Below are 13,780 nucleotides of genomic sequence, written 5' to 3' on the forward strand. Positions count from 1 at the left end.
CAGATACACAAAACAACCACACAGAGACACAAAACAACCACACAGAGACACACAACAACCACAGAGACACACACAACAACCACAGAGACACACACAACAACCACAGAGACACACAACAACCACACAGATACACAAAACAACCACACAGAGACACACAACAACCACACAGAGACACAAAACAACCACACAGAGACACAAAACAACCACACAGAGACACACAACAACCACAGAGACACACACAACAACCACACAGAGACACACAACAACCACAGAGACACACAACAACCACACAGAGACACAAAACAACCACACACAGACACAAAACAACCACACACAGACACACAACAACCACAGAGACACACAACAACCACACAGAGACACACAACAACCACAGAGACACACACAACAACCACACAGAGACACAAAACAACCACACAGAGACACACAACAACCACACAGAGACACACAACAACCACACAGATACACAAAACAACCACACAGAGACACACAACAACCACACAGAGACACAAAACAACCACACAGACACACACAACAACCACACAGAGACACACAACAACCACAGAGACACACAACAACCACACAGAGACACAAAACAACCACACAGAGACACAAAACAACCACACACAGACACACAACAACCACAGAGACACACAACAACCACACAGAGACACACAACAACCACAGAGACACACAACAACCACACAGAGACACAAAACAACCACACACAGACACAAAACAACCACACACAGACACACAACAACCACAGAGACACACAACAACCACACAGAGACACACAACAACCACACAGAGACACAAAACAACCACACAGAGACACACAACAACCACACAGAGACACACAACAACCACACAGAGACACACAACAACCACAGAGACACACACAACAACCACACAGAGACACACAACAACCACAGAGACACACAACAACCACACAGAGACACAAAACAACCACACACAGACACACAACAACCACAGAGACACACAACAACCACACAGAGACACACAACAACCACAGAGACACACAACAACCACACAGAGACACAAAACAACCACACAGAGACACACAACAACCACACAGAGACACAAAACAACCACACAGAGACACAAAACAACCACACACAGACACACAACAACCACAGAGACACACAACAACCACACAGAGACACACAACAACCACAGACACACACAACAACCACACAGAGACACAAAACAACCACAGAGACACAAAACAACCACACAGAGACACACAACAACCACAGAGACACAAAACAACCACACAGACACACACAACAACCACACAGAGACACACAACAACCACACAGAGACACACAACAACCACACAGAGACACACAACAACCACAGAGACACACAACAACCACACAGAGACACACAACAACCACAGAGACACACACAACAACCACACAGAGACACACAACAACCACACAGAGACACACAACAACCACAGAGACGCACAACAACCACACAGAGACACAACAACCACACAGAGACACACAACAACCACAGAGACACACAACAACCACAGAGACACACAACAACCACACACAGACACACAACAACCACACAGAGACACAAAACAACCACAGAGACACACAACAACCACACAGAGACACACAACAACCACACAGACACAAAAGAACCACACAGACACACACAACAACCACACAGAGACACACAACAACCACACAGACACACACAACAACCACAGAGACACACAACAACCACACAGAGACACAACAACCACACACAGACACACAACAACCACAGAGACACACAACAACCACACACAGACACACACAACAACCACACAGACACACACAACAACCACACAGAGACACACAACAACCACACAGACACACACAACAACCACACAGAGACACACAACAACCACACAGACACACACAACAACCACAGAGACACACAACAACCACACAGACACACACAACAACCACAGAGACACACAACAACCACACAGAGACACAACAACCACAGAGACACACACAACAACCACACAGAGACACACAACAACCACAGAGACACACAACAACCACACAGAGACACAAAACAACCACACAGAGACACAAAACAACCACACACAGACACAACAACCACACAGAGACACACAACAACCACACAGAGACACACAACAACCACAGAGACACACAACAACCACACAGAGACACACAACAACCACAGAGACACACAACAACCACACAGAGACACAAAACAACCACACAGAGACACACAACAACCACACAGAGACACACAACAACCACAGAGACACACAACAACCACACAGAGACACAAAACAACCACAGAGACACAAAACAACCACACAGAGACACACAACAACCACAGAGACACAAAACAACCACACAGAGACACACAACAACCACACAGAGACACACAACAACCACACAGAGACACACAACAACCACAGAGACACACAACAACCACACAGAGACACACAACAACCACAGAGACACACAACAACCACACAGAGACACACAACAACCACAGAGACACACAACAACCACACAGAGACACAAAACAACCACACAGAGACACACAACAACCACACAGAGACACACACCAACCACACAGAGACACACACCAACCACACAGACACACACAACAACCACACAGAGACACACAACAACCACACAGAGACACACACCAACCACACAGAGACACAACAACCACACAGAGACACACAACAACCACACAGAGACACACAACAACCACAGAGACACACAACAACCACACAGAGACACACAACAACCACAGAGACACACAACAACCACACAGAGACACACAACAACCACACAGACACAAAACAACCACACAGAGACACAAAACAACCACACAGAGACACAAAACAACCACACAGAGACACACAACAACCACAGAGACACACAATAACCACACAGAGACACACAACAGCCACAGAGAGACACAAAACAACCACAGAGAGACACAAAACAACCACAGAGACACACAACGACCACAGAGAGACACACAACGACCACACGGAGACACACAACGACCACACGGAGACACAAAACAACCACACGGAGACACACAACAACCACACAGAGACACAAAACAACCACACAGAGACACACAACAACCACACAGAGACACAAAACAACCACACAGAGACACACAACAACCACAGAGACACACAACAACCACACAGAGACACACAACAACCACACAGACACAAAACAACCACACACAGACACACAACAACCACAGAGACACACAATAACCACACAGAGACACACAACAGCCACAGAGAGACACAAAACAACCACAGAGAGACACAAAACAACCACAGAGACACACAACAACCACAGAGAGACACAACAACCACACAGACACACAACGACCACACAGAGACACACAACAACCACACAGACACAAAACAACCACACAGAGACACAAAACAACCACACAGAGACACAAAACAACCACACAGAGACACACAACAACCACAGAGACACACAATAACCACACAGAGACACACAACAGCCACAGAGAGACACAAAACAACCACAGAGAGACACAAAACAACCACAGAGACACACAACAACCACAGAGAGACACACAACAACCACACAGACACACAACAACCACACAGACACAACATGCAGTGCAGCCTGTGGTTGTGACAACCAGGAGGTTGTGTCACACTTTTTGTTTCTGTGTCTTGAATCCTCGCAGCAGCTTTTTATGCACTCTGTCTGTTTCTGACCTTTCGACCAATAGGAACTGGTCTCTAATCCTGAGTTCATCTTGGGCGGAGCCACCAGGACCGACATCTGCCAGGGAGCTCTAGGTGAGTTTTCAACATGGTTATTGAACACACCACAGCCTCTAGACTGTCCCTGAACAGGTAGACAGGTTTGTTGGTGGGCAGGTGGGCGTGCAGGTAGTTGAATGGTTAGAACACATGCCACACGTGCAGCAGACCCTGGTTCAAATCCCGGCCAGCACACCTAAGACAGGTGGATTGAGGTAACTGGGTTAAAGATAACAGAAAACATTACAGATGTGCAATAACACAATTTGATCAATGATTTTAAGGTGGTCACGTGTCAGATCAATTAACTCTCAGCCTATACGTTAAATATAACGCTGTGACTGGTTTGGTTAGCTTAGCTTAGCTTAGCCCCACAATCTGAAGCTGACCAGAACCACCGGGGCCACACGCTGCCAGGGGCACATGAAGGAAGGAAAAAAAAACAGCTGTCCTGAATTGCCACCATCTAGATCGTGTGGGTGGGACTCCTGGGCCTCTGTAGCCTCTCATAGGGCCACTGGGCTGGTCGTCACCTCTCTGCTATAACTGCAGCTGAGCACTGTGGGCCGAGCTGGGTCATGTCTCTCTCCCCGGATTGGGAGAGTTATTATACTTACCAAGGCAAGGTGCAGCAAAAACAATAATAATAATAATAATAATTAAATAAAAACGGCCGTCCATCGGCCCATTATTGATCGGATACAGACGGACATCATCACCATGATGTTTCTGACGACATCCGGCTGTGAACATGTTCACTGACACAGTCGATCAGATTTCAACATTTTGTTACTAGAGGAGTTAATGTGAACCAGCTGAGATCCTGGTCCTGCTGTAATTAGAGGGCGCTGCCATGCTGAGCCCTGATTGGCTGAGCAGGAAGGAGCAGAACAGGAAGAGGCCTGGCAGCTATTGTTAGAGGGCGAGAGACAAACATCGGGAGGGGCGAATATGTGCTGTCAACCAATGAGGACACACCCTCACACACACACACACACACACGCACACACACACCCTCACACACACACACAGTGTTGTGGTGGATGAGTCACCAGCATGCCGTGCCTTCATTAAACCACAGCAGCTCTCTGAGTTGTGTAACTCTTTCAAGCTTCCTCACATCAAACGTTTCTTCAGGCTGAAACTACAGATTCTCTGAATCTTCCTGTTTGCAGCTGGACCGTCACAGTTACAGCCGCTCGGCTCAGGAATGTTGCTCAGAGTGAGACCTCTCGTTAACTACAGCTTTATATTTGTGGTGGGGGCAGAAAGAGTCTGCTGTTTCTCCTCCACCCAGCATCTGAATCCTCTGTTGCTCCGTCAAAAACCACATCAGGTCTGTGCAGTCCTGCTGCATTGAACAACATAAACTACAGAACTCTGTTCATGTCTGGGTGTTCTGTCCTCAGGATGATGAGGTTCTGCCTCACGGTGTTGGTGGGTTTAAAGTGGACCAGGATATGAAAATAAATAAAGATCCTCCTGAGTATCTCAGATGATCCTGCGACAGAATGAATGAAGATGTTGTTATGTTTTCTCGTCTCCTCCTCTTGGTCTGCTCTTTTTGTTCAGGTAGTCACAGGTTTTAAGTTCCCTGATGTGCTCCTGTTCCTCCTCCTCCCCCTCTGACTTAGTGGACCTGATAGTTTAGGGTCCTGATGACCCCCAGCTGGACTCTGCTGTCCACTGACATTGTACATAGAGGACAACTATGTAAACATGTTTTCCAGAGAAGACTGATGGTTTAAAAGAGGAGAGAAAGAATGTCAAACTGAAGTGACCGGCTTTGAACAGAAGAGGTGGCCAAAGACATCTCTGATCACCCACCTACACCTGTACTGTTCCCTCCTCAGACAGCTGAACAACCGTGAACACTATATAAGGACACTCCTACACTATATAAGGACACTCCCACTCTACATAAGGACACTTCCACACATAGTTTAAAGTCTGCAGCTCCTCTAACTAGTTAGAAGTGAAGAAGCCTCTTGGATGAGACGTGAAACAAGTCCAGTTGACCCCAGTTGATACAGAACCTAGAATTATCATGACCTGGGTGACTTACTGACTGTTGACTAACAGTGAATCAGTTGTAATGTTACCGACTGTTTCCTGTCTGTCCAGGTGACTGCTGGCTGTTGGCGGCCATTGCCTCGCTGACCCTGAATGAGTACGTGATGGCCAGAGTCGTTCCCACAGACCAGGGCTTCGGTGACGACTACGCCGGCATCTTCCACTTCCAGGTAGCACAAGTCCTCATGACATGTAGTTAGTTTCAGTTGTTTTGCTGAGTGTTGACCTTATGGCAGATGTTTGTCCAAGTGCACTCATGAGGGACTGAAATTATAAAGTGGACCCAACACGGAACCAGGACATTCAGTCACTCAGGTGATCAAAACATTCATTACAGGTACAATGTTGAAAATAGGAATTCACAGGTGACCACTGATATCTGAGAGCAGCTTGTTGATTCACTGATGTAGAGACACAAACCATCACGCTGCCGCTTTAAGAGACATGAAGAAGATTCTCTCCACTGACGGTTTTTTAATTTTCTCCTGTCAATATTATAAACGTTCTAATTCAATGAAGCCCAAAATTATCATTTGAACATCTGGATCCACAGCAGGTTTAAAACACTGAGACTGCAGCAGTAAGTGGAGCCCCCTCCCAACAAAGGAGGTGATGTTATTTGACTCACAACTACATGTTCACTAGATTTCAATTGTTTTTAATTTTCTAAACATCAACCTGAAGCCGCCAACCAGCTGGAAAATGTTATATTTTACAAAGACACTAAACAGGAACAATATAGGCGACTTCTTTGTCCCCGTGGAGAAAGTCACCAGACTCCCTTAACAAATGTGTCAGTTTAGTGAGTTTTTGAGTTGGAGACACTTTATAAACTCTGTGAAACTCTGTCTCTGACTCATTCTGCATTATTTGGACCTTCTTGTTAATTCAGCAAATGTTCTACATGAACTTCTTTCTGTCTTTGAGTAGAAACATGGAGCCTGTTTGTCTCAGTGATGGACGTTTGTTTCATACAGAGCAGGAAGTGATAGTGACTGACGCTGTTGACAGGAAGAAGAAATCAGACTATTGGAAGAGACTTTCACAGTAAATGTCGGGCTGTTTCCTGTCTCTCAGTCAGTAGTTATATTTAGAGCATTTAGCAGACGCTTCTGTCCAAAGCGACTCATAATAAGAACATTTGTCTTGTAGTTCTGGCAGTTTGGTGAGTGGGTGGACGTGGTGATTGATGACCGTCTGCCGGCCAAAGATGGAGAGCTGCTGTTCGTCCACTCAGCGGAAGGGAGGGAGTTCTGGAGTGCTCTGCTGGAGAAAGCCTACGCCAAGTAAGGTCAACTCGGGATTCGGCCTGACAACCTTCTATCCACAACAGGCCAAGACCTTTATTTTGAAAGTGTTGTCCATCATTTCTCTCAGTGATTATAACACTGAACATGGGAACATCTCTCAGAAATCTGATGGTGCAGTCGTCCGACTGACTGACGGCTTTGTGTTCACTGAAAGTGAGTAAAGGTTAAATGTGATTGTGTCCAAACTGGAGCGGGTTGCAGCCACAGGACAGTTGTTCCGGGTCCACAGTGAAGTCATGTACTGTCTCATCAGAACATGCATGGACCACAAACAGGTTCATTGTTCTGGTAGAAGATGATAATATTCAGCCTGTGTTTTGTTTCACAGAGTGAACGGCTGCTATGAAGCGCTGTCTGGCGGTTCCACCACCGAAGGCTTTGAAGATTTCACCGGCGGCATTGCTGAGAACTACGACCTCCAGCGACCCCCAGCCAACCTGTTCCAGATCATCAAGAAGGCCCTGGAGGCTGGAGCGCTGCTGGGCTGCTCCATCGATGTGAGTCTGAGGGAGATTCAAGATTATCTGAAACTAAATCAGTTCCAGTTTCCTGTTTGTCACATAAACAATTTAAGCATTTCCTGATAAAGAGGTTTCATTTCCTTTTATGTTAAACTCTGAATATCAAACAAACTAGATCCTTCCTGTGGCCTCAGTCTGTAAACTGAAACACACTTCGGTCTCTCTCCCTCAGTGGGAGGAACTCGTCATGTTTAGATAAAGTCTGAATATATTGTCAGAAAATAACTGAGATGAAGCAGAAAAACCATCAACAGAGACAGAAATCAAGAAGAGGAGCAGAGATGAAAGTAGATACCAGAACTCAAAAGTTTAGTTTAGTTTTTGGTGTTTAGACTCGATGATGATGATGATGATGATGATGATGATGATGAGTAAACCTTGCCTCCTTGCAGATCACCAGCGCCGCAGACTCGGAGGCCGTCACCCGTCAGAAGCTGGTGAAAGGCCACGCCTACTCACTGACGGGAGCTGTGGAGGTGATGTCACGTCCTGAACATGAAATGAGAAAAGAAAGAGATGAAGCGGAACAAGACGAGAATGAAATGCTGCTGTTATGTTTCCAGGTGAACTACCGTGGCCGGAAAGAGCGGCTGGTGAGGATGAGGAACCCGTGGGGTCAGGTGGAGTGGACCGGAGCGTGGAGCGACGGGTAACCACACCAGCACTACACCCACACATGTACTGGTGAAACTGAGAAAGTGTGTTAGTGAACAGTGAATGGCTGGTTTCAGTCTGGGTGTAGCAGTACATGTCACCATGCTTGTTATCATGCTACCTGTTAACATCCTGCTTTAACAGTGTCTGTTCTGTTCACACAGGTCGTCTGAGTGGAGCCAGGTGCAGGGAGACTGTCCACATGCCAACGCAGAGGACGGAGAGTTCTGGTAGGTGGAGTGTCTGAGCGTTAGTAGACCCGATCTGTTGGTTCTGTGGTGGATGGATGTGGCAGTGATGTTAGTGTTTATAGCTGCAGAGTGAGAGGTCGTCCCTGTCCTGTCTCTGCAGGATGTCCTTCAGCGACTTCTGCCGTCACTACAGTCGTGTTGAGTTGTGCACTCTGACCCCTGACACCATCGAAGATGAGTCTGTCAAACACTGGAGCGTCAGCAAGTTCGATGGCACCTGGAGGAGAGGATCCACCGCTGGAGGCTGCAGGAACCACCCCTGTAAGAAGTGCAGCTACATTTACTCCCATAGACAGAAGTCTGAAGTCACAATGAAGTTCTGACGAAGGGTACATAGACATTGTCTGAGATTAAACAATAAATATAAGAAAGGAACATCCCGTTTGAAGAGTCCTTCGCGCTGGTCAAGGTTGACCCCATCTGCTTAGACCTAGTCAGGTACGAGGAGGGTTTCTTCTTCTCCTGAAAAGGTTCTTCAGGGTGAACTTCTAGCACGTACAGAACAGATTCTGGGATCACGGATGGAGCTGGAGTTTTAAAGAGTTTCTCATGAGAGGTGATGTTGTTGATGTGACTGGAAGCTGTCTTTCTTCTTCAGACACATTCTGGATGAACCCTCAGTTTGTGATCAAGCTGGATGAGGAGGATGATGACCCCGATGATGGCGAAGTGGGCTGCAGCTTTGTGGTCGGTTTGATCCAGAAGAACCGCAGAAAGCTCCGGAAGCAAGGAGAGGACATGCACACCATTGGATTTGCCATCTATGAGGTGAGAACTGGAGACACTTCCTTTATGTTTAGGACCAGATCAATACATAGAGGATCTAACACAGCGATACAGACGCATCCACTTATTAAACAAAACTTTTTTTCGTCTTCTGCTTGTTTCAGGTTCCAAAGCAGGTGAGCTCTGAACAACACCTTCAGGTTAAAGGTCAACGGCTGAAAAAACAACTGTCATTATTACATTAATATTATTCAAATAATCGAACTTAAAACCACTCTGTCCATCCAGGACGCTTCTTTGACTAAAGGTTTAAGTATTTCCTTGTGATGCAGTGATGTATGTTTTAACTGCATTTACAGTTTGAATCCAAATCAGTTTGGAAATTGATCTCCTGCAAACATATTCAGTTAAGGGATTATGTGACTATGTACTATACAGGCTGTGCTGATTGGCTGTTTCCTCCCTTCAGTATCAAGGCCAGAGGGAGGTGCATCTGGACAAGAACTACTTCCTGACCCATGCTCAGACAGCGAGATCCGAAACCTTCATCAACCTGCGTGAGGTCTGCTCTCGCTTCAAGCTGCCACCGGGAGAGTACCTGATCGTTCCGTCCACCTTCGAACCGCATCTCAACGGAGACTTCTGCATCCGTGTGTTCTCTGAGAAGCAGACTGAGACCCAGTAAGACTCTAAACCTGGTTCTGCTGGTGGTTAAGGGGGCTGGAGGGGGGCTGCCCAAAACCTGGTGTTCTTCAGTCAGTGCTGAGGGTCTCTGGTCCGACTCGCTCCCTAGGCAAACAGACTGACACACGTTTGGTCCTGGGCCTGGTTCAGGTCCACCATCAGAACAGAGAGCTGTCTGTGGTGTTTCTGAAAGGAGGCTTAGAGACCCGGTGTGTGTGTGTGTGTGTGTGTGTGTGTGTGTGTGTGTGTGTGTGTGTGTGTGTGTGTGTGTGTGTGTGTGTGTGTGTGCGTGTGTGTGTGTGTGTGTGTGTGTGCGCGTGTGTGTGTGTGTGTGTGTGTGTGTGTGTGTGTGTGTGTTAATAGTGTGTCCAGTGTTCTGTAACACTTTCGTGCTTCTGTCCCGTCAGGCCCTGTGACGACCCGGTCCAGGCTGAGCTAGATGATGTAAGTAAAGTTGATTAATTAATCAACAGATGGATGAATGATGACATCATCGTTACGTCTTAATTAAAACTGCTCACAACAGACGATCTGACACGTCTCAGTCAGCTGTTGGTTCTGTTTGAATGTTTCTGTATAAATCATGTAGTGACTGTTGTCATGGTGATGTAGTGACTGTTGTCATGGTGATGTGTTCAGGAGACAGTGTCTGATGAGGAGGTGGATGCAGGATTCAGAGGACTCTTCTCAAAACTGGCTGGAGACGTAAGGTTTACACCTGAGGAGTCACGTCAACACGATTGTGTCATCACACCTGTGAGGACGGAAGACAGGTGTGCCCTGACCTGCAGGTGTCCAGCTGTGACGTATTTCCTTTTGTGTTTCAGGACATGGAGATCTCAGCGGTGGAGCTCAGGACCATCATGAACAAGATCGTCTCCAAACGTACGTCAAAGCTAAAGCTTCAGTACACCTCACCTGCTCACCTGCTCACCTATAACTTCCTGTCTCTCCCTTACAGGAACTGACATCAAAACTGACGGCTTCAGCCTGGAGACCTGCAGGGTCATGGTCAACCTGATGGACGTATCCTTCTGTAGCCTCCCGGCGCTTTGCAGTCAGAACTGAGCTCTGTCTGAGGTCCGGTTCTGTTCTGCTCAGAGTCAACAGGAAGGTTTTAGAAGTGTGTGTTCCTCAGAAATAACAGCAGATCATGTAACAGAGAGAGAACTTCATTCATCCTGATGGATCATTGTGCAGCAGCAGAAATACAGTGTGAGATAAAAATATCAATAATACGTATGAAGGTTCGTGTGGATCAGTGAGGGTCCAGATGTTTGTGGCTGCACGTCAGTCTGTACCACCGTAAGTGAGGTTCTGACCCGGTAGAGATGGTGGAGGTGAGAAACAAAGCTGTAGGTCAGATAAGATCCTCAACTGCTGAGCAGGACAGCGGGAACGGGAAGCTCGGCCTCGGAGAGTTTGCCACCTTGTGGAAGAAGGTGCAGAGATACCTGGTAAGAACTGCGACCTTTGACCCTCAGAGTGTGTGAACTCACCTGACAGGTGTTACAAGAGCAGTTGTATGTCTTCATGTCTGCAGTCCATCTATAAGAAGAACGACTCGGACAACTCGGGGACGATGAGCACACCGGAGATGAGAGTCGCCTTCAAAGACGCAGGTCAGTTTCTTCCTCTGCTGATTGTGCAGAAACATGAGAACACAGAGAACTTATTTATTTACACCCGCCAAGATTTCATCCACTGAACCAGAACTCACAGCACCAGCACACCAAACCAAGGCTGTTACCATGACGACAGCTCAGCTACAGGCCGAACTCAGATGTTTGTTTGTGTTTTCGAGCATTTAAACTTTTAATAATCTTAAAACTCGGGGTCGTAATCATGGTGACGAGCTGATGTGAGTCGGGCTGTTTCCCTGCTGACTCACTGCAGTCACACTTCACACTGAACTGTCTGACCTTCAAAATAAAACCTGTTTCCTGTTTCCTGTTCTTCTTCTCTGTCTCCTGATGTGTTGTGTGTTTGTGCCTCAGCACTAACTGAATAATGATGTTTGTGTTTCTCTCTGCTGCTGCTGTCGGGACTCTTTCCTGTCAGTAGACTGATGTGACGGTACGTTACGCGTTAGCAGTTCTACGTTTCTGCCAGCTCTTATTCTCACACTGATCTGTTGTTTCATGGCTGTGGTCACATTTCTCTTCTTTTATTTTTAGTTGCAGCTTCAAAAGAACAGAAGTTATTGTTCAGTAATTTCACTCCTTGCTGAATGATGGTGATGATGATAGTGATGAGGATGGTGAGGATGAAGATGGTGATGATGGTGTCGTCCTCCTGCAGGTTTCAGCCTCAACAACACCATCTACCAGCTGCTGGTGGCTCGATACTCCGACCCCGACATGACCATCGACTTCGACAACTTCGTGGGCTGTCTGATGAGGCTGGAGATGATGTTCAGTGAGTCACACAGGCTCAGCACCAACAGATATACAGAGAGCTACACATCAACTACAAGTCCCAACATGCACTGCAGCAAGAAACAACCAATCACAGAGTCTGAATCTATTTAATGATTCAGTTCACTTCCTGTAAAATGTAGTGTGACGTTCATGTCATTCACGAACTTCACGTTTGTGTAGAGTGTTAGCGTTAGCTTCACCTGCAGCTGTAGCCTTCATCCAGTTAGCTTTGAACATGTCGCCCACATGTCTTCTTTCATCCTCCTAAAATGAAGGAAGCACCATCAACTTCATGAGTGATGAGTTCAGAGATTTGCTGCTCACTCTAATGAGACGGTGTTGGTCAGTCAGCTGATAAAGAGAGCTGCAGAAACCCTGACGTTAGCTGAGCATCAGGTTAATGTTGCTAACAGTTACTGAAGGTGAATATCAACACAAACAGAAGTGAGTGAGGATGAAGAAGCAGCAGGTGTTCATCAGTACTGACAGCTAACATTGTGTGATACTTGTTGTTATTCCTTTTATTGTTTGTTTGTTTAGTGGTTCTGATCATTTTGTTCTGATTAGCATTAAAAACCTGTGTTCAGGACATCTGTATACTGGTGACGTGGTCTGAAAGTCATTGTGTGCTGAGTCTGTCCGGGACAGGAGGCCCGGTCACATCAGCACTAGAACTTTATCTGAGTAAGCTAATGACGTGATTTAGTTAATGAGCTGTGACTCATCTTCATCCTCAGGGATCTTCAAGAAGCTCGACACTCAGGACAGCGGCTCCATTGAGCTCGACTTCAACCAGGTGAGAACTAACAACACAAACTTCATCATGTTGAATCGGACCCAGACCCAGACCCGGTCCCGCACTGACAATCAGAGGTGGACCTGGTCAGTACGAATAACCTTCAGATGTTGACTCGGTCTTGGTTTCTCTGTCTTCTTTCTGCAGTGGTTAAACTTTGCCATGATCTGAGCCGGCGCTCCGCGTTGGCCGGGAGCTCCAGTGTTACTGCAAGACGCCATTTTTGTGTTTACAGCTGCAGCCTCTCTTCTTTCACTCTGTATGTTTCTGTGTATCCACAACATGACACCATGATCCATGTAAAGTCAATAAATGTATCCAGAACTCTTTATGGGCCGTCCGTCATTCTGTCATACTTCATGTGTAGATGATGGTTTCATGTTGTTGTTCATCTCACCTGCATTCTGTCCAGCAGGAGGCGACTCTGCTGGTTTCAGTCAGTAGGTAAGATTATGAAAACTTGATTTGGTATATCATACAGCC

General features: G+C 46.6%; 1 protein-coding gene across 2 annotated transcripts in view; it reads left to right on the plus strand.

The window, feature by feature from the left end:
• Window positions 1–13,628, plus strand: part of capn2b (calpain 2, (m/II) large subunit b) — a 15,979-nt gene extending 2,351 nt beyond the window's left edge. Inside the window, exons 2-21 of one of the 2 annotated variants that reach the window (XM_037098582.1) lie at window positions 3,829–3,898; window positions 5,987–6,105; window positions 7,088–7,221; window positions 7,574–7,742; window positions 8,159–8,242; window positions 8,330–8,415; window positions 8,585–8,650; window positions 8,772–8,932; window positions 9,270–9,439; window positions 9,562–9,573; window positions 9,867–10,078; window positions 10,489–10,525; window positions 10,721–10,786; window positions 10,909–10,966; window positions 11,043–11,107; window positions 11,470–11,538; window positions 11,625–11,703; window positions 12,383–12,499; window positions 13,239–13,297; window positions 13,445–13,628. In XM_037098582.1, coding sequence (XP_036954477.1) covers window positions 3,829–3,898; window positions 5,987–6,105; window positions 7,088–7,221; window positions 7,574–7,742; window positions 8,159–8,242; window positions 8,330–8,415; window positions 8,585–8,650; window positions 8,772–8,932; window positions 9,270–9,439; window positions 9,562–9,573; window positions 9,867–10,078; window positions 10,489–10,525; window positions 10,721–10,786; window positions 10,909–10,966; window positions 11,043–11,107; window positions 11,470–11,538; window positions 11,625–11,703; window positions 12,383–12,499; window positions 13,239–13,297; window positions 13,445–13,468 — 1,857 coding nt within the window. In that variant the 3' untranslated portion in view covers window positions 13,469–13,628. Of the gene's footprint in view, window positions 1–3,828; window positions 3,899–5,986; window positions 6,106–7,087; window positions 7,222–7,573; window positions 7,743–8,158; window positions 8,243–8,329; window positions 8,416–8,584; window positions 8,651–8,771; window positions 8,933–9,269; window positions 9,440–9,561; window positions 9,574–9,866; window positions 10,079–10,488; window positions 10,526–10,720; window positions 10,787–10,908; window positions 10,967–11,042; window positions 11,108–11,469; window positions 11,539–11,624; window positions 11,704–12,145; window positions 12,158–12,382; window positions 12,500–13,238; window positions 13,298–13,444 lie in introns of those variants that run through there. The other variant, XM_037098591.1, reaches the window with a different exon arrangement.
• Window positions 13,629–13,780: the final 152 nt, after the last annotated feature.

This window comes from Acanthopagrus latus, chromosome 1 (genome assembly GCF_904848185.1).
Source record: "Acanthopagrus latus isolate v.2019 chromosome 1, fAcaLat1.1, whole genome shotgun sequence".
In the NCBI taxonomy this organism is placed as follows: Eukaryota; Metazoa; Chordata; class Actinopteri; order Spariformes; family Sparidae; genus Acanthopagrus; species Acanthopagrus latus.